A 23,087-nucleotide genomic window follows, 5' to 3' on the forward strand; every position below is an offset into this window, starting at 1 on the left:
CTGAGTTAAGTGTATGTTTATTTTGGTTTAATTTTGTAATTTTTTCTTTTGCCATAACACTGTGAATATATTCACCCCTACTTCTTCACTGGCATGAAATAAAAATCGTTGGATGATATCTGAGTCCTGAGCCTATCTATCACCTCCCCTTGATCTCCACGGGACACGTTATGACATCATGCCAAAGAGGATGCTTACAGAAGTGGGGATAAAATATTGTATAACCAGGCCAGAAACAGACTGACAAAGGAGATCAGAGTTGCTAAAAGAAGCTACTCTGAAAAGCTGAAAAACCAGTTTTCAGCCAACGACCCGGCATCAGTCTGGAGAGGCCTGAGGAACATCACCAACTACAAATCACCATCCCCCCGATCTGTGGAGAATCAACAACTGGCTGACACTCTCAATGCATTCTATTGCAGGTTTGAGAAGCCCAGACTCACACCTCACACCCGCTCTGATGTGCACTTCACACATCCACCATCACCTCCTGCAACCCCTCTCCTCCCCCCTTCTGCCATCCAACCTGAGCTTAAGGTCTGTGTGGAGGACGTGAGCCGAGACTTCAAAAAACAGAAGACTAGGAAAGCTTCAGGCCCAGACGGCATCTCATCTGCTTGTCTAAAAGCCTGCGCTGACCAACTGGCCCCAGTCTTCACGCAGATCTTCAACAGATCATTGGAGCAGTGTGAAGTTCCCTGCTGCTTCAAACGCTCCACTATCATTCCGGTTCCCAAAAAACCTAAAATCACTGGACTTAATGACTACAGACTTGTCGCTCTCACGTCTGTGGTCATGAAGTCGTTTGAAAGACTGGTGTTGGCCTATCTGAAGGACATCACTGGACCCCTTCTGGATCCCTTTCAGTTTGCTTACAGAGCAAACAGGTCTGTGGATGATGCAGTCAACATGGGACTGCACTATATCCTGCAACATCTTGACAGACCTGGGACTTATGCACGGATCTTATTTGTGGACTTCAGTTCGGCCTTCAATACCATCATCCCTGATCTTCTCACAGCCAAACTGACTCAGCTCTCCATGCCATCCTCAATCTGTCAGTGGATCTCCAGCTTCCTGACAGACCGGCAGCAGCGAGTGAGACTGGGGAAGCTCACATCCAGGACCCTCACCATCAGCACTGGCGCCCCCCAAGGGTGCGTTCTCTCCCCACTGCTCTTCTCCCTGTACACTAATGACTGCACTTCTAAAGACCCCTCTGTCAAGCTCCTGAAATTTGCAGACGACACCACCGTCATCGGTCTCATCCAAAATGGTGACGAGTCTGCTTACAGACTGGGGGTTGAACAGCTGGCTGTCTGGTGCAGCTATAACAACCTTGAGCTGAACACGCTCAAAACAGTGGAGATGATTGTGGATTTCAGGAGAAAATCCCCAGCACTCCCCCCTCTCACCATCATGAACAGCACTGTGGAAGCAGTGGAGTCATTCAGGTTCCTGGGCTCTACCATCTCTCTCAGGACCTGAAGTGGGCAAATCACATTGACTCCATTGTGAAAAAGGCCCAGCAGAGACTGTACTTCCTTCGCCAGCTGAAGAAGTTCAATCTGCCACAGGAGCTGCTGATCCAGTTCTACTCAGCCGTCATTGAGTCTGTTTTAAGCACTTCCATCACTGTCTGGTTTGGTTCAGCTACCAAATCGGACATCAGGAGACTACAACGGACAGTCCGGACAGCAGAGAGGATTATTGGTGCCCCCCTGCCAACCCTCCAGGACCTGTACTCTTCCAGAGTGAGGAAGAGAGCAGGTAAAATCATCACAGACTCCACTCACCCTGGACACCCCCTGTTTGAACTGTTACCGTCAGGACGGCGACACAGATCACTGGCCACAAGAACATCCAGGCACAGGAACAGTTTCTTTCCACAGGCCATTTCCCTTCTGAACACTTAACATGCCCCCCAAGGCATATGCCTGCAAGTGCAATACTCCCACTGTCTAGTGCAATATTCTCTTAACTCAGGTGATATTTATATTTATATTATTCATACTACTCAAAATACTGTAAATATGTTCATAATCTGTAACATGCACTAGACTCCCACTGTCTAGTGTAATATTCTCTAACTCAGGTGATATTTATATTTATATTATTCATACTTCTCAAAATACTGTAAATATGTTCATAATCTGTAAATGTTTATTCAGACTAAACCCAACTGTGACCCCTTTTTTTTACTTTTTATACTATTTTTTTTTTTTTATATATATATTTTATTCTTAGAATTTGTATTACTATGTTTCTTGTTGTATTTGTATTTGTATATGTGCACTGGAAGCTTCAGTACCAAGAAAAATTCCTTGTGGGTGCAAGCACACTTGGAAATAAAGCTCTTTCTGAAACACGTTGCGCTCAGCTGAAAAGTCTATATTATATAAAAGTGACATGAAAGGATGATTTGCTTATTTTCCACTTCCCTTCTTTAAGGGTTCAAATGTAGTCAGTAAAGTTGTGAAAGAGTATCAAACATAATCCTGCATCTTAGCTTTGCAGTTTTAATACAGTAATTTTGTCTTTCTCCATTGTTTGTGTTTTCTAAATTCCCATTACTAAAAGGGCAAATATACACTTAAAATATACATGTGCAAACACACACAGGCATAAACAGAAGATAACAGAGATGTGCCACTCTGTTATTTAGTAATTTAACTTTAATATTGTGATATGTCATCTTGTGTCCCTCTTCATTTACTTTAGTGACCTTGTAGAACATCACTTTTCATTATAAACCAGTACTGCTGTGATTTATTACGATCTTTGTGAAATACATTTTATGAAACCTGAATTTTAATATGAAACAAAGGGTTGGGATAAAATCACATGTGCTCTAGCTATAGGTTTCTCTGTTTGATTTCTCTGATGGCGGCGCGCACAGTCGCAGCGACCCGGAGCTCCCTCTGTGATAGTGGCATTAGTAAATTTATAACCTATACGCGAACAGAAATCTTGCGTCTGAAAGACTGTTGTTTCGGACGTGCACCCAGTGATTCTGGATATTTTCCACGGGAAATTATGATGGACAATGGGATAACAGGAAAGATCAACAGACCCACAGAGAGGCGACGCAGGCGGAGATGTGAGAGGAAGCAGAAGCAGGGTAAGCGAGCCGGCATTCATGCTAGGCTACGACGATGCCCGCACAAACCTGCCGTGCCCAGCATCTTCCTCACAAATGCCCGCTCCCTTGTTAACAAACTGGACGACGTAAGGCTGCGGATTACCAATAACCGCTTGGATTGCTGCATCATGGTTATAACTGAGACCTGGCTGCATGATAACATCCCTGACCTAGCCGTGGAGCTAGCAGGTCGCTCCCTCTACCGTGCAGACCGCACAGCCGACTCTGGTAAGTCAAGAGGAGGAGGCGTGTGTGCATACATCCACAACAGTTGGTGCACAGACTCTATTGTTATTGAGAGACATTGCTGCCTGGATTTGGAGTTCCTGATGCTGAAATGCAGGCCTTTCTATCTGCCTAGGGAATTTTCATCTGTTTTTATTACTGCTGTCTATGTGCACCCCAGAGCCAATGCTAAAATAGCCATGGGTAAGCTATATGATGCCATATGCAACCAGCAAAACAGACACCCGGAGAGCATATTTATAGTGGCAGGGGATTTTAACCACACTAACCTGAAGACAGTTCTGCCCAAATTTTACAAGAATGTGCACATTCAAACAAGGAATATCAAGATACTGGACCAGGTGTACACAAATGTTCCCGGAGCTTATAAAACCCAGTCTTCACCTCATCTTGGACAGTCTGATCATCTATCCCTGCTCCTGACACCAGCCTACAAGCCCATCATCAGCAGGATCAAACCCCAGGTAAAGACAGTGGAGATCTGGACTGCAGAAGCCTCCTCAGCCCTGCAGGACTGTTTTGATAACACCAGGTGGGAGCTCTTTGAACATACAGACATTGAGCACCATACATCCACAGTCCTCTCCTACATCAACTTCTGCACGGACATTGTAACAACAGAAAAGCAAATTAAAGTGCTCCCCAACCAAAAGCCCTGGTTCAACAACAGGGTGAGGGAGCTGCTCAGAGCTCAGGACACAGCGCTGAGATCAGGGGACAGGGAGGAGTACAGAAGGGCGAGGGCCAACCTACTTAGAGGCATCACATGTGCAAAACGGAAATACAAACGACGCATTGAGGATAACTTCAATGACAACAACCCCCGTGCAATGTGTCAGGGTGTAAAGAACATTACTGGCTACAAACAAAGCAACAGTAACCCCACCTCAACTGACTCCTCTCTCCCAGACCAGCTAAACACCTTCTTCGCCCGCTTTGAAGACTCCAGCTCCAGCTACAACAGGGGACTGGATTCACTTACACACACTACCTCCTCAGGGAGCGATCAGCCACTCACTCTTCTGACCTACCAGGTAAAGAGAGCACTACACAACATCAATTGCAATAAAGCAACGGGGCCTGATGGAGTTGCAGGACGAGTGCTGAAGCAATGCGCTGACCAGCTCACTCCAGTATTTACATGCATTTTTAACCTGTCATTACAGCAAGCCATAGTCCCCACTTGTCTGAAAACCGCCACTATAATCCCTGTACCCAAAACCTCAGCTATCACAAGCCTGAACGATTACCGGCCAGTGGCTCTCACGCCAGTGATCATGAAATGCTTTGAGAGACTGGTACTGCCCCATATCAAGGCCCGCATTCCTCCTGATCTCGATCAACATCAATTTGCATACAGGACCAACAGATCCACTGATGACGCCATCTGTAGCACTGCACACAGCCCTCACACACTTGGAAACCCCCAACAGCTATGTTAGGATGCTATTTATTGACTACAGTTCTGCATTCAACTCCATCAACCCAGACAAATTGATTAACAAACTACAAATACTGGGTCTGGGTGACCTTCTCTGCCAGTGGATTAGAGACTTCCTCACCAATAGACCCCAGCGTGTCAGGTTTAACCATCACACCTCCTCTAGCATTATTCTCAACACCGGCGTCCCCCAGGGCTGCGTCCTAAGTCCAGTCCTCTATTCACTCTTCACCCACGACTGCACTTCCTCACACAACTCCAACACTCTCATCAAATTTGCCGATGACACAACCATAGTGGGACTCATGTCAGACAACAACAAAATAGCCTATAGGAAAGAGGTCCAGAACCTGTCAGCTTGGTGCATGGACAACGACCTCAACCTCAACATTAAGAAAACAAAAGAAATAATAATTGACTATAGAAGGAACAAAATAAACCACAACGGACTGTATATCAATGGGAAGGAGGTGGAGAGGGTGGCAACCTTTAAGTTTCTGGGAGTGCACATTGCAGAGGATCTAACCTGGAGCCAGAATACCTCCCATACCATTAAAGGCGCCCAGCAGAAGATGTTCTTCCTGAGGACCTTGAAGCGCAATGGGCTCCCTCAGGAACTGCTGATGCGCTTTTATCACTGAACAATTGAAAGCACTCTGACATACTGCTGCACCATGTGGCACTCCAGCTGCACAGCAGCAGAAAGAAAGGATCTGCAGCGGGTTGTCAAGACGGCTGAGAGAATAATTGGCTCCCCCCTACCGAACTTGAGTGAAATATACTCAAGCCGTCTTCTCACACGGGCCACAAACATCATGCAGGACATCTCACACCCCGGACACTCCCTGTTCACCACCCTCCCCTCAGGCAGACTGAGAACCCCCAGCACACATACAAATAGACTCCGGAACAGCTTCTTCCCCAGAGCTGTGAAAATATTACAAAAATCATGCACACGCCCATACATGCAGACATAGATACACACATCTCTCACCGCTCTTTTACCCCCTCAGTGCAATCAGACTCTGTGCAATAACTGCTGTGTTTACTGTTTTAGCTGTTTTATCTATTTATTGAGAATGTGTTAGTGTATGTGTGTGTGTATGTGTGTGCGCATGTGTTTGTGTATGTATGTATATGTGTAAATGTGAGTATATGCGTATATGTATGTATATATATGTATAATATATATATATATATATATATATATATATATATATGTATGTATGTATGTATGTGTATGTATGTGTGTATGTACGTGTATGTGCATTTGCGCATATGTATGTATGTATGCAGGTATATGGATGTGTATGTGTACATGGGAATATAGAATATTTTTATATATTTCTATCTTTTTTTTTACTATGCTGCTATCTGGAGAGGACTGCTCCAACAGAATTTCGTTGTATCGCATACAATGACAATAAAGATCTATCTATATATTTATCTATCTATATTTTGGGGAAGGCGTGTGTGTCATGTGACGCAGCACTGGTTTCTGTCAGGTCCTGTAAGCGAATGTAAAAGGTTTCCTTGTAACGCACACCAGTATATATTTTTTCATTGATCGACTGAGTAAGTTCGAGTGAAATATGTCTGGAAGAGGCAAAGGCGGTAAAGGGCTCGGGAAAGGAGGCGCTAAACGCCACCGTAAAGTTTTGCGTGATAACATCCAGGGAATCACCAAACCTGCCATTCGTCGTCTGGCTCGCCGCGGCGGCGTCAAGCGCATCTCTGGTCTGATCTACGAGGAGACCCGCGGAGTGTTGAAGGTGTTCCTGGAGAACGTGATTCGCGATGCCGTCACTTACACCGAGCACGCCAAGAGAAAGACCGTCACCGCCATGGATGTTGTGTACGCGCTGAAGAGACAGGGACGCACCCTGTACGGCTTCGGCGGATAAACGCCTGAAAGCAGGAAAAAACACACAAACACAACGGCTCTTTTAAGAGCCACACACTCTGCCACAAAAAGAGTCAATATTTTGACTATATCAGCCATATAATTTCTTCTTTGTTTCTTCTTTTTTTACAGCTCACACATAAAAATAAACATTTGTTTTTGTGTTAAAGGTTAATTTAACGAATATTCTTTTTTTGGAAACTAACAATTCAAACTAGCAATTAGATCAACATAGTAGGCTATCACAGTTAAGAGAAGTGAAGAAGACGAAAATGTTATATTGTACACAAACGGTTCAATGAGCTTGTATTTTATTTTTTTCTTTCATTTAAACATCTTAACAATAATTTCATGAGGATACACTGTTTTTAAAGAGTGTCTGACCATTATTCGTTTCTTTTCTCCCAAACTCCCTCAATAGGTTTATAAGGGGTTTAAAAATTACATCATGATGCACAATATTGGAACCGCTTATTTTCTCAAAAAATATTGAATAAAAGAGCGGGAAACGAAACAACGGAAACTTGATGGAGGGTGTCGTTCATGGAGCAGTGGGCGGGACTATTATTTAACGGCCTGTGATTGGCCCTCGTTATACTTTGAGTTGTCCAATGAAGTACGAGCTTATGGGTTCGGCCTATGAAAACAGACAATCAGAGAATTCCCGTAACCCTTTGAAAATTAGCATAGGGCAGTGAATAAATACCTCTGTATCGCACTGGAAAGAACATAACTTTGTCAATCTTTTATCTCTCATCATCATGCCTGAACCAGCAAAGGCGGCGCCCAAGAAGGGCTCAAAGAAGGCCGTCACCAAGACCGCCGGTAAGGGAGGAAAGAAGCGCAGAAAGTCCAGGAAGGAGAGCTATGCGATCTATGTGTACAAAGTCCTGAAGCAGGTTCATCCTGACACCGGCATCTCCTCCAAGGCGATGGGCATCATGAACTCTTTTGTCAACGACATCTTCGAGCGCATCGCCGGTGAGTCGTCTCGCCTCGCGCACTACAACAAGCGCTCCACCATCACTTCTAGAGAGATCCAGACCGCCGTGCGTCTTCTGCTGCCCGGAGAGCTGGCCAAACACGCCGTGTCCGAGGGCACAAAGGCCGTCACCAAATACACCAGCTCAAAGTGAGGCGTGCCTGACTTCAACTATCCCAAAGGCTCTTTTAAGAGCCACCCATTTTTTCCGATAAAGAGCTTTTGTTTTACTATTTACAGCTTTTATTCCATGAGAATTTGATGGATCTGCTAGTTCTAATAGAAACACTGATGACAACACTTGGCTGAGCACGTTTCATAGCCTTAATCCATCTCTTTCAGTGTGCCATTAGTTTAAAAATGTGGAAAAGGTAGCTGTCTTTTTGTTTCTTGATCATTGCGTAAATGGTGAACTATAACAGAATTTTCCAACTTCTGTAAATCTCATCAACACCAAACCACAACTGTATTTATACCTTCCTACAACAGGCATGTGTGCTTTATACCAATTAAAAATATACCAATGAATATTAGAAATCACTATTTATTCTACTGTTTTTAAGAGAAATATCTGAAGAAAAAGTCCTAAAACAAGATGGATTTGCAGCAATGCATACACAATTACCATAATGTGTTGATCGTGACACAGTAAAAAGAAAGATGGCTGTGTTTTCTATCTTGAGATAAAAATATGTGTGCAGACAAGTCAAATATAAAATGTTATGTCTCTGGATTTACTATTTATGTGTGTTTGAGTAAAATGATCATTCTACAAACTACTGACAACATTTCCTCCAAATTTAAAGTAAAAACATTGCCATTTAGAGCTTTTATTTTATGTTTTAGAAAATGGCAAAGAAAAAATCAACAACTTATTGTCTTTAGATATAACATGACATCCATTCAAACAGACAGAGAAAAGGGGGAACAATAGACATATAATAGACTAATAGGGGCCTGGCCCACCCAATTAGAAGCTTGGCCCACCACATTACAGCCAATCACAAAATTGTTGCATTTTTCAATCTTTGCTCTCACGCCACACACCATGTTCTTCTCGTGTAGTGAAACATACATCGCGGAGCAGAGAGGACACTGACAACGCTCTGACAGATCGCTGTAGAGCCTTAGATAAAGCTGCTCGTGAACCGATCATCTCTTTCTTCTAGTTAATTTATAGCATCAAATAAACATGAATGAACATCAGAAGGAATGTTGTTTTAACTGCGGAAAGACGCCAGTACACATCGTTATTCAAGTTCAAATCCTCCCACGTTAATCTACTAAAGGCGGGCGTACACGGTGCGAGTTCGGACACTCGGTAGGTCGTGAGATATTGCACTCGTTACGAGTCAGTTAACCTGATAATCGCGTCAAAGCAGCTGGTACACGGCACGACTGTCCTGCATGAATTTTATCCCGAGCCGGCGGCAGTCACCTGAGCTTTTGCACTAAACACAGAGACTGGAGCTTTCAATGTTGCAGGCAACTATAGCTTCAGATAGAAAAATGACAGAAATGTGTGTGCAAATGATTTGTTGAAAAGCAGAGAACAGTAGCCATTCCTTTCAACATAAAAACTTGAGAGAGAGAGAGAGAGAGAATGCCCACCTCTCCCGCTCCTGTGCACTTAAACCCAATGTGCACCTGGCACACCACCCCACCCTGGACCCCTCATGCCTCTACGACCATGTCCATCTGTACAAGTCAGCTGTTCCTGTCTTCGCCGTGACCCTAAAAGATGTGGCCCTGAGTCGGAACCACAACAGCACCAGGAGCAACAGAGTCAAACAACCTCCACCCAGACCTGTAAGAAAGCACAGTATGCCCCCAGAGAGAACATCCAGAAGACTTCCGTCAAGACAACAACACTCTCACATGCTGAGACCATCCCAACCAGCACTTGAGCATCTCCTCCCAGCATTCACACCTTCACATCCAGCACATCAGGCCAGGTAAAAAGCCACTCCTGCCGACCCCCTGCCCTCCTCATACCCCGCAGGCCCCGGGCAGACACAGCTACGCTCAGATAGTGAGCAGAACATCCACAACAGCACCAGTGCAAGCCACATCAACAGAACTAAGAGACATCCGTCAGATGCTCAACCTCATCTGCTCACACCTACTGTCATAGGTCAAAACTTATCACCAAAACTAAGACCCCATGGACAACAAAGCATTTATTATAGCATGTTGGAATATTCAAGGCCTGAGATCATCTACCTTTGGCCTCAAAAGCAGAAACCAAGATTTCAACTCAGAAATAAAAAATTCAGACATCATCATCCTGCAGGAGACATGGAGCAGAGGAGACGGACCCACCGGCTGCCCCAAAGGCTACAGAGAACTCATCATCCCATCCATTAAACTGCTTGGAGTGACACAAGGAAGAGACTCGGGAGGCATGCTTATTTGGTACAAATCAAATCTTGCCCATGCCATCAAAGTAGCTAAAACAGGACAATTCTACACAGAGAAAAACATCTTCCTGTGTGCCACTTATATCCCTCCAGCAGAGTCTCCCTATTTTAATGAAGACAGTTTCTCCATTCTTGAAGTAGACATTAATTACTTCCAGTCACAAGGAAGTGTGCTGCTCTGTGGAGACCTGAATGCCAGAACAGGTGAAGAACTGGACAAACTTAACTCTCAGGGGGACAAACACCTGCCTGGAGGAGATGTCCTCCCCACACCTATACACACACAGATACACAATTATGATAAAACAACAAACAAAAGCAGAACACATCTTCTTCATCTGTGTCGCACACTAGTCAACGGCAGGCTTCGAGGAGATTCCTACGGTAGATACACCTACAGCTCATCCTTCGGTAACAGTACAGTCGACTATTTTCTGACAGACCTTAACCCAAACTCCCTCAGAGCGTTCACAGTCAGCCCACTAAACCCACTATCAGACCACAGTAAAATAACCCTCTACTTAAACAGAGCAATGCCCAACCAAGAAGCATCTACACAAACCCAGCTCCGCTCACTTAGAAACATGTATAGATGGAAACAAAACAGTAAAGATACATATCTAAGTACAATTAAACAACCGAAAATTCAAGCCCTATTAGATAAATTCCTTGCCACTCCTTTCCCGCACAATAGTGAAGGTACAAACCTAGCAGTAGACAAGCTGAACAGAATATTTGAGGTATCAGCAACATTATCCAACTTGACAACCACAAAAAGAAAACCAAAAAGACCACATGCCACTGAGAAATGGTTTGACAACGACTGTAAAAAACGTAGGAAAGAATTAAGAATCCTATCCAACCAGAAACACAGGGATGCTGACAATGAGAACATCCGTCATCTCTATCATGAAAAACTTAAACAATATAGGAATACTTTAAGAAAGAAAAAAGAACAAAACACAAAAAGTCAACTCAGGGAAATTGAAGAATCCTTAGAATCCAACCACTTCTGGAAACATTGGAACACACTAAACAAAATTAACCATCAAGAACTAGCCATCCAGAATGGAGATGTTTGGATAAACCACTTCTCCAACCTCTTTAGTGATATAAACAAAAATCAGGGACAAAATGTCCTGTATGACAAACTAAGGGTTTTAGAATCAACCATCAAAGACTACCAGAACCCCTTAGACTCTCCAATGACACTAGCTGAACTATTAGACAAGTCCTGGCCGGACTTCCATCATGTGCAACTAAACCTCTACAAATGATTCAGAATGCTTCAGCTCATCTTGTCTTCAACGAGCCCAAGAGGGCCCACGTCACTCCTCTGTTCATCTCTCTGCACTGGCTACCTCTCGCTGCTCGCATCAAGTTCAAGGCATTGACGCTTGCTTACAGATCTATCACAGGCTCAGCTCCCTCCTACTTTCACTCACTCCTACGAGTCTACATCCCTACCAGAAGCCTACGATCGGTCAAAGAGCGACGTCTCGTGGTTCCATCACAGAAAGCCACAAAATCACTTTCCAGAACATTCTCATTCATAGTTCCATGCTGGTGGAACACTCTCTCCACCCTCATCCGGAATGCAGAATCCCTGACAACATTCAAAAGACAGCTGAAAACCCATCTCTTCCGTGAGCACTTAACCTCATTAAAAAAAATTAATTAAAAAAAATTCCCTTCCCCTTCCCCTTCCCCTTCCCTTTAAAACCTCACTTGTCGGGTTTATGCTACTCTGACTAATGGCTGAACTTTGTATTTTGAGCACTTCTTGCGTTGTTTTTGCCTCTTCATGATGACTCGCTTAATTTAGTCCTAATTTGTAAGTCGCTTTGGATAAAAGCGTCTGCTAAATGACTAATGTAAATGTAAAGATACAAACCCTGAAATTGCAAAAAGCCTGTGGTGTCGATGGCATCCTAAATGAAATGATTAAATACACAGACCACAAATTAAAATTAGCCATTCTCAAGCTCTTCAATATCATCTTAGGTATATTCCCCAACATCTGGAACAAAGGTCTTATTACCCCAATCCATAAAAACGGAGACAGATTTGACCCTAATAATTACCGTGGTATATGTGTAAACAGCAACCTAGGCAAACTCTTCTGCAACATCCTAAATGGCAGACTAGCCCATTTCCTCAGAGACAGAAATGTCCTGAGCAAATGTCAAATTGGCTTCCAACCTAAATATCGCACATCAGACCATATATACACTCTCCATACCTTAATCGACAAGCAAATCAACCAAAACAAAAGTAAATTTTTCTCATGCTTTGTCGACTTCAAAAAAGCTTTTGACTCCATTTGGCATGAAGGTCTTTTCCTTCAATTAATCCAGTGCGGCATCGGAGAAAAAAACATATGACATCATCAAATCAATGTACACAAACAACAAATTTGCAGTTAAAATTGGTAACAAACACACAGAATTCATCCCTCAGAGTCGTGGAGTGAGACAGGGCTGCAGCTTAAGTCCCACGCTGTTCAATATCTACTTAAATGAGCTAGCGAGAGCTCTGGGTCAGTCTGCAGCACCTGGCCTTACTCTACTGGACACTGAAGTCAAGTGCCTTCTGTTTGCTGATGATCTGGTGCTGTTGTCTCCCACTAGAGAGGGTCTACAGCAGCATCTAGACCTCCTGCACAACTTCTGTCAGTCATGGGCCCTGTCAGTTAACCCCAAAAAGACAAAAATAATGATTTTCCGAAAAAGACCCAGCCGCCAAGACCAATATCATAGTTTTACATTGGACAACATGCTCCTCGAACACATGCAGGACTACACTTACCTTGGCATAAATATAAGCAACACAGGAAATTTAAAAAAAGCTGTTAACGACTTGAGAGACAAGGCACGGAGAGCTTTTTACGCCATTAAGAGAAATATCCAAATTGACATCCCAATTAGAATCTGGCTAAAAATAATCAAAACAGTAATCGAGCCTATCGCGCTGCGGGTGTGAAGTCTGGGGTCCACTCACAGACCAAGAGTTCACCAAATGGGACAAACACCCAATAGAGACTCTGCAGACCGAGCTGTGCAAAATATTGCGCAAAACCCCAAATAATGCCTGTAGAGCAGAATTAGGATTATACCCCCTTGTGATAACCATTCAAAAAAGAGCCATTCAATTCCATGCCCACTTAAAAAATAGCAATGAATAGACCCTCCATCACAAAGCCCTGACCCACCAAGAGCTGAAGCCAGAGAGAAACGCCCTCGGCCGATTGGTCTTAGAGCTGACGTCACAAACTGACAATAAAAACATAGCCAGACCAAACCAAATAATTAAAACAAAAAGAAAAATACCTCAAACATTGGACAGACGCAACAGACAAACAGAGTAAATTGGAATGCTATTTGGCCCTAAACAGAAGATATGAACTGGCAGGATACCTGAGTAAAGTGAGCGACCCTAAACTGAGGAAAGTCCTGAGCATGTACAGACTCAGTGAACACAGTCTGAGCATAGAGACAGGCAGACACGGACAGAGCTGGCTGCCGAAGGAAGAGCGACTGTGCCCTCACTGCTCAGATAATCAAGTGGAAACAGAGCTACACTTTTTGACTTCCTGCCCCAATTATACAAACATTAGGGACACTTTCTATCCCCTTTTAACAACCCACCAGAAAGACTTCCATCAGAAATCAAATATGGACAAACTCCCACTCCTGCTTGGAGAAAGCCCAGCGAGCTCAACCCTGGCTGCCCGGTACGTGAGGTCCTGTCAAGACAAAAGAGCCTCCAGCAGGACAGAGCTACCAACTGTATAAATATTAGAAGATTAGACATTTTTATTGCTATGCTTATTTTCATGTAATTTTTATTTTATTTGTATTATTATTATTATTATAATAATAATTATTATTATTTTATTGTATAGTGTTATGGATGCTTTGGCAATGTAAAGATTTCTTTCACCATGCCAATAAAGCTATTTGAATCTTGAATCTTGAAATCGCAATTCTGAGGAATTAAGTCGCAATTGGGAGATATAAAGTCAGAATTGCATGATATAAAGTCGCAATTGCGTGTTATAAAGTCAGAATTGTGAGATATAAACTATTCTGAGGTAAAAAAATAAAAAAAAGTCTGTATTTTTTCCCCTTAGAATTGGACTTTATATCTCACAATTCTGAGAAAAGATGTCAGAATTGCAAGATATAAACTCGCAATTGCGTGTTATAAAGTCAGAATTGCGAGATATAAAGTCAGAATTGCGTGATATAAACTCGCAATTGCGTGTTATAAAGTCAGAATTCTGACTTTATAAGACACAATTGCGAGTTTATAGCACGCAATTCTGACTTTATAACACATAATTGCGAGTTTATATCTCGCAATTCTGACATCTTTTCTCAGAATTGTGAGATATAAAGTCCAATTCGGGGAAAAAAGACGGACTTTTTTTTTTTTTTTTTTTTTTTTACCTCAGAATAGTTTATATCTCCCAATTCTGACTTTATCTCCCAATTGCGACTTTATTTCTCAGAATTGCGACTTTATATCTCGCAATTCTGACTTTATAACATGCAATTGCGACTTATCATGCAATTCTGACTTTATATCTCCCAATTGCGACTTTATTTCTCAGAATTCTGACTTTATATCTCGCAATTGCGACTTTATTTCTCACAATTCTGACTTCATATCTCGCAATTCTGACAGTTTGATATATCGCAATTGTGAAAAAAAAAAAAAGTCCGAATTGTGAGATAAAAAGTCGCAATTATTATTATTTATTTATTATTCAGTGGCGGAAACAAGCTTCCATAGTAATGTTATATTAACAGACGTGAGAATAATTCTTAAGAAAAACAGCATTTCAGATAAAATTAACATTTTCAGTTTGTAACAGTTTTCTAAAATGAGCAAAAAGCCTGATGTTGTAAATGGTATAGTGACGTAAATAGTTATTTTAAAAGACCTGCCCATTTTTATCAAATCTAAGTTACTTAATTGATACAAGATCTGCCAAGGGGTAGAAAAAAAATATTACAAATGCAAAAAGAGAGAATGAAAAAAAATAAACCTGTTAAACATATATATAAAGTTACTAAATAGTTGCAAAATATATACAAAAAATATTAAAAATAAAGAAAACACAAACAAACACAAGAATAACAAACAAACAACCCTAACAATTGCCTTAAATGTATGATATTAAAACTATATCAATAGACGTGATTTATTTTTTTATTTTATTTATTTTTATTATGAATTTGTTTGATGCACCATGCAAAGATGCATTAAAGCTGTGACAGAAATCAGGGTTACACCACCAAATGTTGAACTTTTCTGAAGTTAAAACATTAGTCTTGTGTTTAAAAATGAATATAAACTTTCTTTCAGATTGCTAAATTATTGAAACCATGTCTATTGTTCCCCCTTTTCTCTGTTTGTTTGAAAGGATGTCGTGTTACATCTGTGTTACACAATACGAATGCACATGCGTCGCGTCTGAATGCATTGTTGTTTTTGGAGCTCTATCGAATAGATTTTTCTCTTTAAACTCACTTACAACGTTCTACTTTTCCTCACTGAGAAGCACTACTGCTCAAACCTCATAGTTACAACGCGGACTGTTGAGCAGACGCCTCTCAAGCCTATTAGTGATCCAACGCCGGATACTCTTAAAGGTTACGTCCGTGGATCACGGCTGAACGCGTCTTCTCCACACTCACTTACAAACAAAAAAATGTTTTCGCCTATCGTTCGTCTACTCTACACCCCTACCACTAAAAAAAACCCGGATTATATCCAAGACTTCAGTCATAAATTAGTATTAATATTGATAGCATCACTGGTAGCTTCGTTGCTAACTCACTGTCCATCTGTTAAAATGGCGAATATATCAGATGAAAGTAGTCTACCTTTTGGTGCAGGTGAGGACACATTTGAGCTGCACGCACTGCAGTCTGAGCTGGAAGCTGTTGGGAAACAGATCCACGACCTTTTATTGAGACAGGCCGAGCTGAGAGACCGGTGTTTAGCTCTTGAAACATCACGCGCCGATGCACACAAATCAGTGTTTAACGTTACTAACCCGCTGACTCCGACCGCGTCTACTCCGTGCGTTCCTCAGCATCGGTCGCGATCAGCCATGGTCTCGTTCACTCCGGCTCCAACACGCCACCACGAAGCCTGGGTGGTTCCGCAGCGGAAGACGCGAGTCAGGTTTAGACCAAGACTTTCTCCGACCCTCCCGGTTTTCGAGTTATCCACACAAAACCGCTTCTCCCCTCTTCGCGAAACAGAACGCGATGCTGTGATCATCGGCGATTCCATCGTTCGGCACGTACACGCTACGTTAGGTAAAAGTAAGGTGCACAGTCACTGCTTTCCTGGTGCTCGTGTTTCTGAAATCGCTGCTCGCGTTCCCGAGATCCTGAACGGTGACGAGCGCGTCGGAACTGTGGTCCTGCACGCGGGAGTGAACGACATCAGGCTGCGCCAGACGGAGATTCTGAAGAAAGACTTCAGGAATCTGATCGATACGGTACGCAGCACATCGCCTGAAACAACGATCATTGTGTCAGGACCGCTTCCCACGTACCGATTAGGGCATGAAAAGTTCAGCAGATTATTTGCGCTAAATGAATGTTTAATGTCATGGTGCATTGAGCAGAAACTGCTCTTTGTAAATAATTGGAATCTGTTTTGGGAGCATCCTAGGCTTTTACGTGCTGATGGCTTACACCCAAGCAGATTCGGAGCGGATCTTCTGTCGGATAACATATCCAAAATGTTAAATACCCTTTGACTAGTAACCAAAAGTCCAAATCATAGTCTCTGCTGCACCAATTTAACTGATATAAATACTAGTGTAGAACATTGCATAGAAACCGTGTCTATTCCTCGTTTAGTGAGATCAAATAATAAATCTACTGTAGGATCTAGGAAAAATCTAATTGTTATTAAAACAGAAAATGTTGCTATTAGTAAACAAAAATTATTTCTAAAGCTAGGTCTTCTAAACATTAGATCACTCACACCTAAGGCAGTTATTGTAAATGAAATAGTCACAGATAATAGCTTCGATGTACTTTGCCTTACTGAAACCTGGCTTAAACCAAATGATTATTTCGGTCTAAATGAGTCTACTCAATCTGGATACTGTTATAAGCATGAGCCTGATTGGTCGTGGCGGCGGTGTTGCAACCATCTATAGAGATATTCTCAATGTTACTCAGAAAACGGGTTATAAGTTTATTTCATTTGAAGTACTTGTACTAAATGTTACGCTCTTAGATGTTAGAAAAACATCCCTATTATCTCTAGCCTTGGCTACCGTATATAGACCGCCAGGGCCTTACGCTGATTTCCTAAAAGAGTTTGCAGATTTTCTCTCAGACCTATTAGTCAATGTCGATAAAGCAATAATTTTAACATACACGTAGATAATCCAAATGATGCGTTAGGGGCTGCGTTTACAGATTTATTAAATACATTTGGTGTCAAGCAAAACGTCACCGGACCAACTCATCGTCTTAATCATACACTCGATTTAATTATATCACATGGAACCGATCCAACCGATATAGATATCATTCCAAAAAGTGATGATGTCACTGATCACTACATGGTAACTTGCATATTACGTACTGCTGTAATATGTCATGCGGCGTCGCGTTATCAACCAGGCAGAACAATCCTCCCATCCACCACAGATAATTTCTCAAATTGCTTATCTAATCTGTCTCAGCTGCTGCCTGAACCCAAACAAACAGATAAACTAGAAGAACTAACTAGCACTATGAGCACCATTCTCTCTAGAACATTGGATGTGGTTGCACCTATTAAATTAAAAAAGGTCAGAGAGAAAATTAAAGCACCATGGTACAACAATACTACGCATGTTTTAAAGAGAGAAACCCGTATTTTAGAGCGTAAATGGAAACAAACTAATTTAGAGGTCTTTAGAATCGCATGGAAAGACAGTATGTCACGTTATAAAAAGGCCCTAAAAGCGGCCAGGGCTGAGCACCTCCGCAAACTAATAGAAAACAACCAAAACAATCAAAGTTTTTATTTAACACCGTGGCTAGACTAACAAATAAACAGACGTCACCCGAACAAAATATCCCGTTACAGTTCAGTAGTAATGATTTCATGAACTTCTTCACTGAGAAAATAGAAAGCATCAGAACCACAATTGTAAACGTTCAATCTTCAATTGCGCCTTATAATTCAGCTTCAATTATCACCCCGCAAGAACAATTACAGTGCTTTACAACAATAGAACAAAAAGAGTTAAATAAACTTATCACTTCATCTAAAACAACAACATGTTTATTAGATCCTATACCAACTAAACTACTGAAAGAAGTGTTACCTGTAGTGGAAGAGCCTCTCCTCAATATTATTAACTCGTCTTTATCTTTAGGTCATGTTCCAAGAACATTTAAACTGGCAGTTATAAAACCTCTCATTAAGAAATCACAATTAGATCATAATAATCTAGAAAATTATAGACCCATTTCAAATCTTCCATTTATGTCTAAAATATTAGAAAAAGTGGTGTCCGCTCAACTGGGATCTTTCTTGCAACAAAATGATATCTATGAAAAGTTTCAGTCTGGATTCAGACCGCATCATAGCACTGAAACTGCGCTCGTTAAAATCACAAATGATTTACTTTTAGCTTCTGACCAAGGCTGTATCTCAATACTAGTTTTACTTGATCTTAGTGCTGCGTTCGATACTATCACACATTACTCTTAGATCGACTACAAAATGATACTGGTGTTCAAGGACAAGCATTAAGCTGGTTCAAATCATACCTATCTGACCGCTACCATTTTGTCTATTTAAATCGATCATAACTCCAGTAAACTATGGAGTGCCGCAGGGATCTGTGTTAGGCCCTCTGTTATTTTCGATATATATGATGCCACTTGGAAATATTATAAGGAAACATGGAATTAGTTTCCATTGTTATGCTGATGACACTCAAATTTCATCACGGCCGGATGAAAACGCGAAATTTTCCAAATTGACAGAGTGTGTTAAAGATATAAAAGATTGGATGACGCGTAATTTTCTTTTATTAAATCCAGACAAGACAGAGGTAATACTTATCGGTTCAAAAAACTGCCCACAAAACCTCGCACAATACAACTTTAACATCATAGGATGTCCTGTTACTTTATCCTCTACAGTAAAAGACCTGGGTGTTATACTCGATTGCAACCTGTCTTTTGAAAATCATATTTCATATGTTACAAAAACAGCCTTTTTCCACCTTAGAAACATTGCTAAGCTACGTAATATGCTATCAGTTTCTGATGCAGAAAAGTTAGTTTATGCATTCATGACCTCGAGACTGGATTACTGTAATGCTTTATTAGCTAGTTGTCCTGCATCCTCAATAAACAAGCTACAGTTAGTCCAAAATGCCGCCGCTAGAGTTCTTACGAGATCAAGAAAATATGATCATATAACACTAATTTTATCATCACTGCATTGGTTACCTATAAAGTTCCGTATTAATTACAAGGTATTGCTACTGACTTATAAAGCCCTAAACGGCTTAGCTCCAGTCTATTTAACGGATCTTCTATCGCCCTATAATCCATCGTGCTCTTTAAGATCACTAAATTCAAGGCTTTTGGTCATACCTAGGATATCCAGAACCACCAAAGGAGGGAGAGCATTTTCACATTTGGCTCCAAAACTCTGGAATAGTCTTCCTGATGCTGTTCGTTGCTCAGACTCGCTCTCCCAGTTTAAAACTAGATTAAAGTCGCATCTCTTCAGCCAGGCATTCATATAATCTTACAGTTCAAACTACAATCCGGCCTCTAGCTCATAAATGCCAGAGGAGAACTGGCCCCCGACTGAGCCTGGGTTCTCCCAAGGTTTTTTTTTTTTTTTTTTTTCATTAGGTCACCTGATGGAGTTTTAGGACACCATTAGGTCACTTGATGGAGTTTTTCGGTTCCTTGCCACTGTTGCCTTTGGCTTGCTCAGTTGGGGATATTTTTGGGATATTTAATTTAATTTTATCAATCAATAAATTCCTCTTGAAACAAACTTTGTTGTATTATTTTAATTTAATACTGTGAAGCTGCTTTGATACAATCTGTATTGTGAAAAGCACTATACAAATATACTTGACATCTAAAGACAATACGAAGTTGATTTTTTTGTGTGCCATTTAAAAAAAATTAAAATATAAAATACAAATTCTAAATGGCAATGTTTTTACTTTGAATTTGGAGAAAAAGTTGGTAGTAGTTTGTAGAATGATCATTTTACTCAAACACACATATAAATAGTAAATCCAGAGACAACATTTTGTACTTGACTTATCTGCACACACGGCTTATGAAATTAAAAGAATATTTTTTTTCTTATCTTTTTTTTCTGTGTCACGATCAACACATCATGGTAATTGTGTATGCATTTCTGCAAATCCATCTTATTTTAGGACTTTTTCTTCAGATATTTTAGGATATTTATCTTAAAACCAGTAGAATAAATAGTGATTTCTAATATTCATTGGTATATTTTTAATTGGCATAAGGTAGGAAGGTAAAAATACAGTTGTGGTTTGGTGTTAATGAGATTTACAGAAGTTGGGAAATGCTGTTATAGTTCATTTAGACAATGATCAAGAAACACAAAGACACACCTACTTTTTCCACATTTTTAAACTAATGGCACACTGAAAGATGGTTTAAGGTGCTCAGCCTAAATTATCCCCTCAAAAACTTGAGAACGTGTTGTCATCAGTGTTCATATTTAAACTAGCAGATCCATCAAATTCTCATGGAATAAAAGCTGTAAATAGTAAAACAAAAGCTCTTTATCTGAGAAGATGGATGGCTCTTAAAAGAGCCTTTGGGGGTAGTTGAAGCCAGGCACGCCTCACTTTGAGCTGGTGTATTTGGTGACGGCCTTTGTGCCCTCGGACACGGCGTGTTTGGCCAGCTCTCCGGGCAGCAGCAGACGCACGGCGGTCTGGATCTCTCTAGAAGTGATGGTGGAGCGCTTGTTGTAGTGCGCGAGGCGAGACGACTCACCGGCGATGCGCTCGAAGATGTCGTTGACAAAAGAGTTCATGATGCCCATCGCCTTGGAGGAGATGCCGGTGTCAGGATGAACCTGTTTCAGGACTTTGTACACATAGATAGCATAGCTCTCCTTCCTGGACTTTCTACGCTTCTTTCCTCCCTTACCGGCCGTCTTGGTGACGGCCTTCTTTGAGCCCTTCTTGGGCGCCGCCTTTGCAGGTTCAGGCATGATGATGCGAGATAAAAGATTGACAAAATTATGTTCCCTCCAGTGCGATACAGAGGTGTTTATTCACTGCCCTATGCAAATTTTCAAAGGGATACGGGAATTCTCTGATTGTCTGTTTTCATAGGCCGAACCCATAAGCTCGTACTTCATTGGACAACTCAAAGTATAACGAGGGCCAATCACAGGCCCTTAAATAATAGTCCCGCCCACTGCTCCATGAACGACACCCTCCATCAAGTTTCCGTTGTTTCGTTTCCCGCTCTTTTATTCAATATTTTTTGAGAAAATAAGCGGTTCCAATATTGTGCATCATGATGTAATTTTTAAACCCCTTATAAACCTATTGAGGGAGTTTGTGAGAAAAGAAACGAATAATGGTCAGACACTCTTTAAAAACAGTGTATCCTCAAAAAAATAATACAAGCTCATTGGACCGTTTGTGTACAATATAACATTTTCGTCTTCATATTCACTTCTCTTAACTATGATAGCCTACTATGTTGATCTAATTGCTAGTTTGAATTAAGTTTCCACAAAAAAAAAAAAAAAAAGAATATTCGTTAAATTAACATTTAACACAAAAACAAATGTTTATATTTTTATGTGTGAGCTGTAAAAAAAAAGAAAAAGTTTATAGTCTCCGACATGGCGTTTTGAAATTAATTCAATGGCTGATATAGTCAAAACATGACTCTTTATGTGGCAGAGTGTGTGGCTCTTAAAAGAGCCGTTGTGTTTGTGTGGTTTCTCCTGCTTTCATGAGTCTATCCACCGAAGCCGTACAGGGTGCGCCCCTGTCTCTTCAGCGCGTACACAACATCCATGGCGGTGACGGTCTTTCTTTTGGCGTGCTCGGTGTAAGTGACGGCATCGCGGATCACATTCTCCAGGAACACCTTCAACACTCCGCGGGTCTCCTCGTAGATCAGACCAGAGATGCGCTTGACGCCGCCGCGGCGAGCCAGACGACGAATGGCGGGTTTGGTAATTCCCTGGATGTTATCACGTAAAACTTTACGATGACGTTTAGCGCCTCCTTTTCCGAGCCCTTTACCGCCTTTGCCTCTTCCAGACATATTCCACTCTAACTTACTCAGTCAATCAATGAAAGACAACAAATAGATACTGGTGTGCGTTACAAGGAAGCCTTTTACATTCGCTTACAGGACCTGACCGAAACCAGTGCTGCGTCACATGACACACACCCCTTCCCCAAAATATAGCTAGAGCACATGTGATTTAATCCCAACCCTGACCTTTGTTTCATATTAAAATTCAGGTTTCATAAAATGCATTTCACAAAAATCATGTTCTACAAGGTCACTAAAGTAAATGAAGAGGGACACAAGATGACATATCACAATATTAAAGTTAAATTACTAAATAATAGAGTGGCACGTCTCTGTTATCTTCTGTTTATGCCTGTGTGTGTTTGCACATGTATATTTTAAGTGTATATTTGCCCTTTTAGTAATGGGAATTTAGAAAACACAAACAATGGAGAAAGACAAAATTACTGTATTAAAACTGCAAAGCTAAAATGCAGGATTATGTTTGATACTCTTTCACAACTTTACTGACTACATTTTAACCCTTAAAGAAGGGAAGTGGAAAATGATAAGCAAATCATCCTTTCATGTCACTTTTATATAATATAGACTTTCATCTAGAGTTTTTGATATATT

General features: G+C 41.3%; 5 protein-coding genes across 5 annotated transcripts in view; 3 read left to right on the forward strand and 2 right to left on the reverse strand.

Annotated features, from left to right (window-relative positions):
• Positions 1 to 23,087, forward strand: part of LOC309490520 (uncharacterized protein) — a 327,836-nt gene that overhangs the window by 35,662 nt on the left and 269,087 nt on the right. The gene's annotated exons all lie outside the window — the stretch shown is intronic.
• LOC309490573 (histone H4) lies at positions 6,371 to 6,787 on the forward strand. The gene has a single exon (XM_082159808.1). The coding sequence runs from the start codon at positions 6,422 to 6,424 to the stop codon at positions 6,731 to 6,733; it is 312 nt and encodes a 103-aa protein (XP_082015934.1). The 5' UTR covers positions 6,371 to 6,421; the 3' UTR covers positions 6,734 to 6,787.
• LOC309490566 (histone H2B-like) lies at positions 7,452 to 7,914 on the forward strand. The gene has a single exon (XM_082159802.1). It carries the CDS (start codon positions 7,494 to 7,496, stop codon positions 7,866 to 7,868), a length of 375 nt encoding a protein of 124 aa, XP_082015928.1. The 5' UTR covers positions 7,452 to 7,493; the 3' UTR covers positions 7,869 to 7,914.
• LOC309490564 (histone H2B-like) lies at positions 20,981 to 21,440 on the reverse strand. The gene has a single exon (XM_082159800.1). The coding sequence runs from the start codon at positions 21,400 to 21,402 to the stop codon at positions 21,028 to 21,030; it is 375 nt and encodes a 124-aa protein (XP_082015926.1). The 5' UTR covers positions 21,403 to 21,440; the 3' UTR covers positions 20,981 to 21,027.
• Positions 22,111 to 22,530, reverse strand: LOC309490576 (histone H4). Its single transcript, XM_082159811.1, has one exon. It carries the CDS (start codon positions 22,476 to 22,478, stop codon positions 22,167 to 22,169), a length of 312 nt encoding a protein of 103 aa, XP_082015937.1. The 5' UTR covers positions 22,479 to 22,530; the 3' UTR covers positions 22,111 to 22,166.

This window comes from Leuciscus leuciscus (assembly GCF_965113295.1).
Source record: "Leuciscus leuciscus genome assembly, chromosome: 25".
In the NCBI taxonomy this organism is placed as follows: Eukaryota; Metazoa; Chordata; class Actinopteri; order Cypriniformes; family Leuciscidae; genus Leuciscus; species Leuciscus leuciscus.

Bases quoted from the DNA above. Each gene is read 5' to 3' on its own strand.
- LOC309490576 (XM_082159811.1), bottom strand. From the start codon at position 22,478: ATGTCTGGAAGAGGCAAAGGCGGTAAAGGGCTCGGAAAAGGAGGCGCT.
- LOC309490564 (XM_082159800.1), bottom strand. From the start codon at position 21,402: ATGCCTGAACCTGCAAAGGCGGCGCCCAAGAAGGGCTCAAAGAAGGCC.
- LOC309490566 (XM_082159802.1), top strand. From the start codon at position 7,494: ATGCCTGAACCAGCAAAGGCGGCGCCCAAGAAGGGCTCAAAGAAGGCC.
- LOC309490573 (XM_082159808.1), top strand. From the start codon at position 6,422: ATGTCTGGAAGAGGCAAAGGCGGTAAAGGGCTCGGGAAAGGAGGCGCT.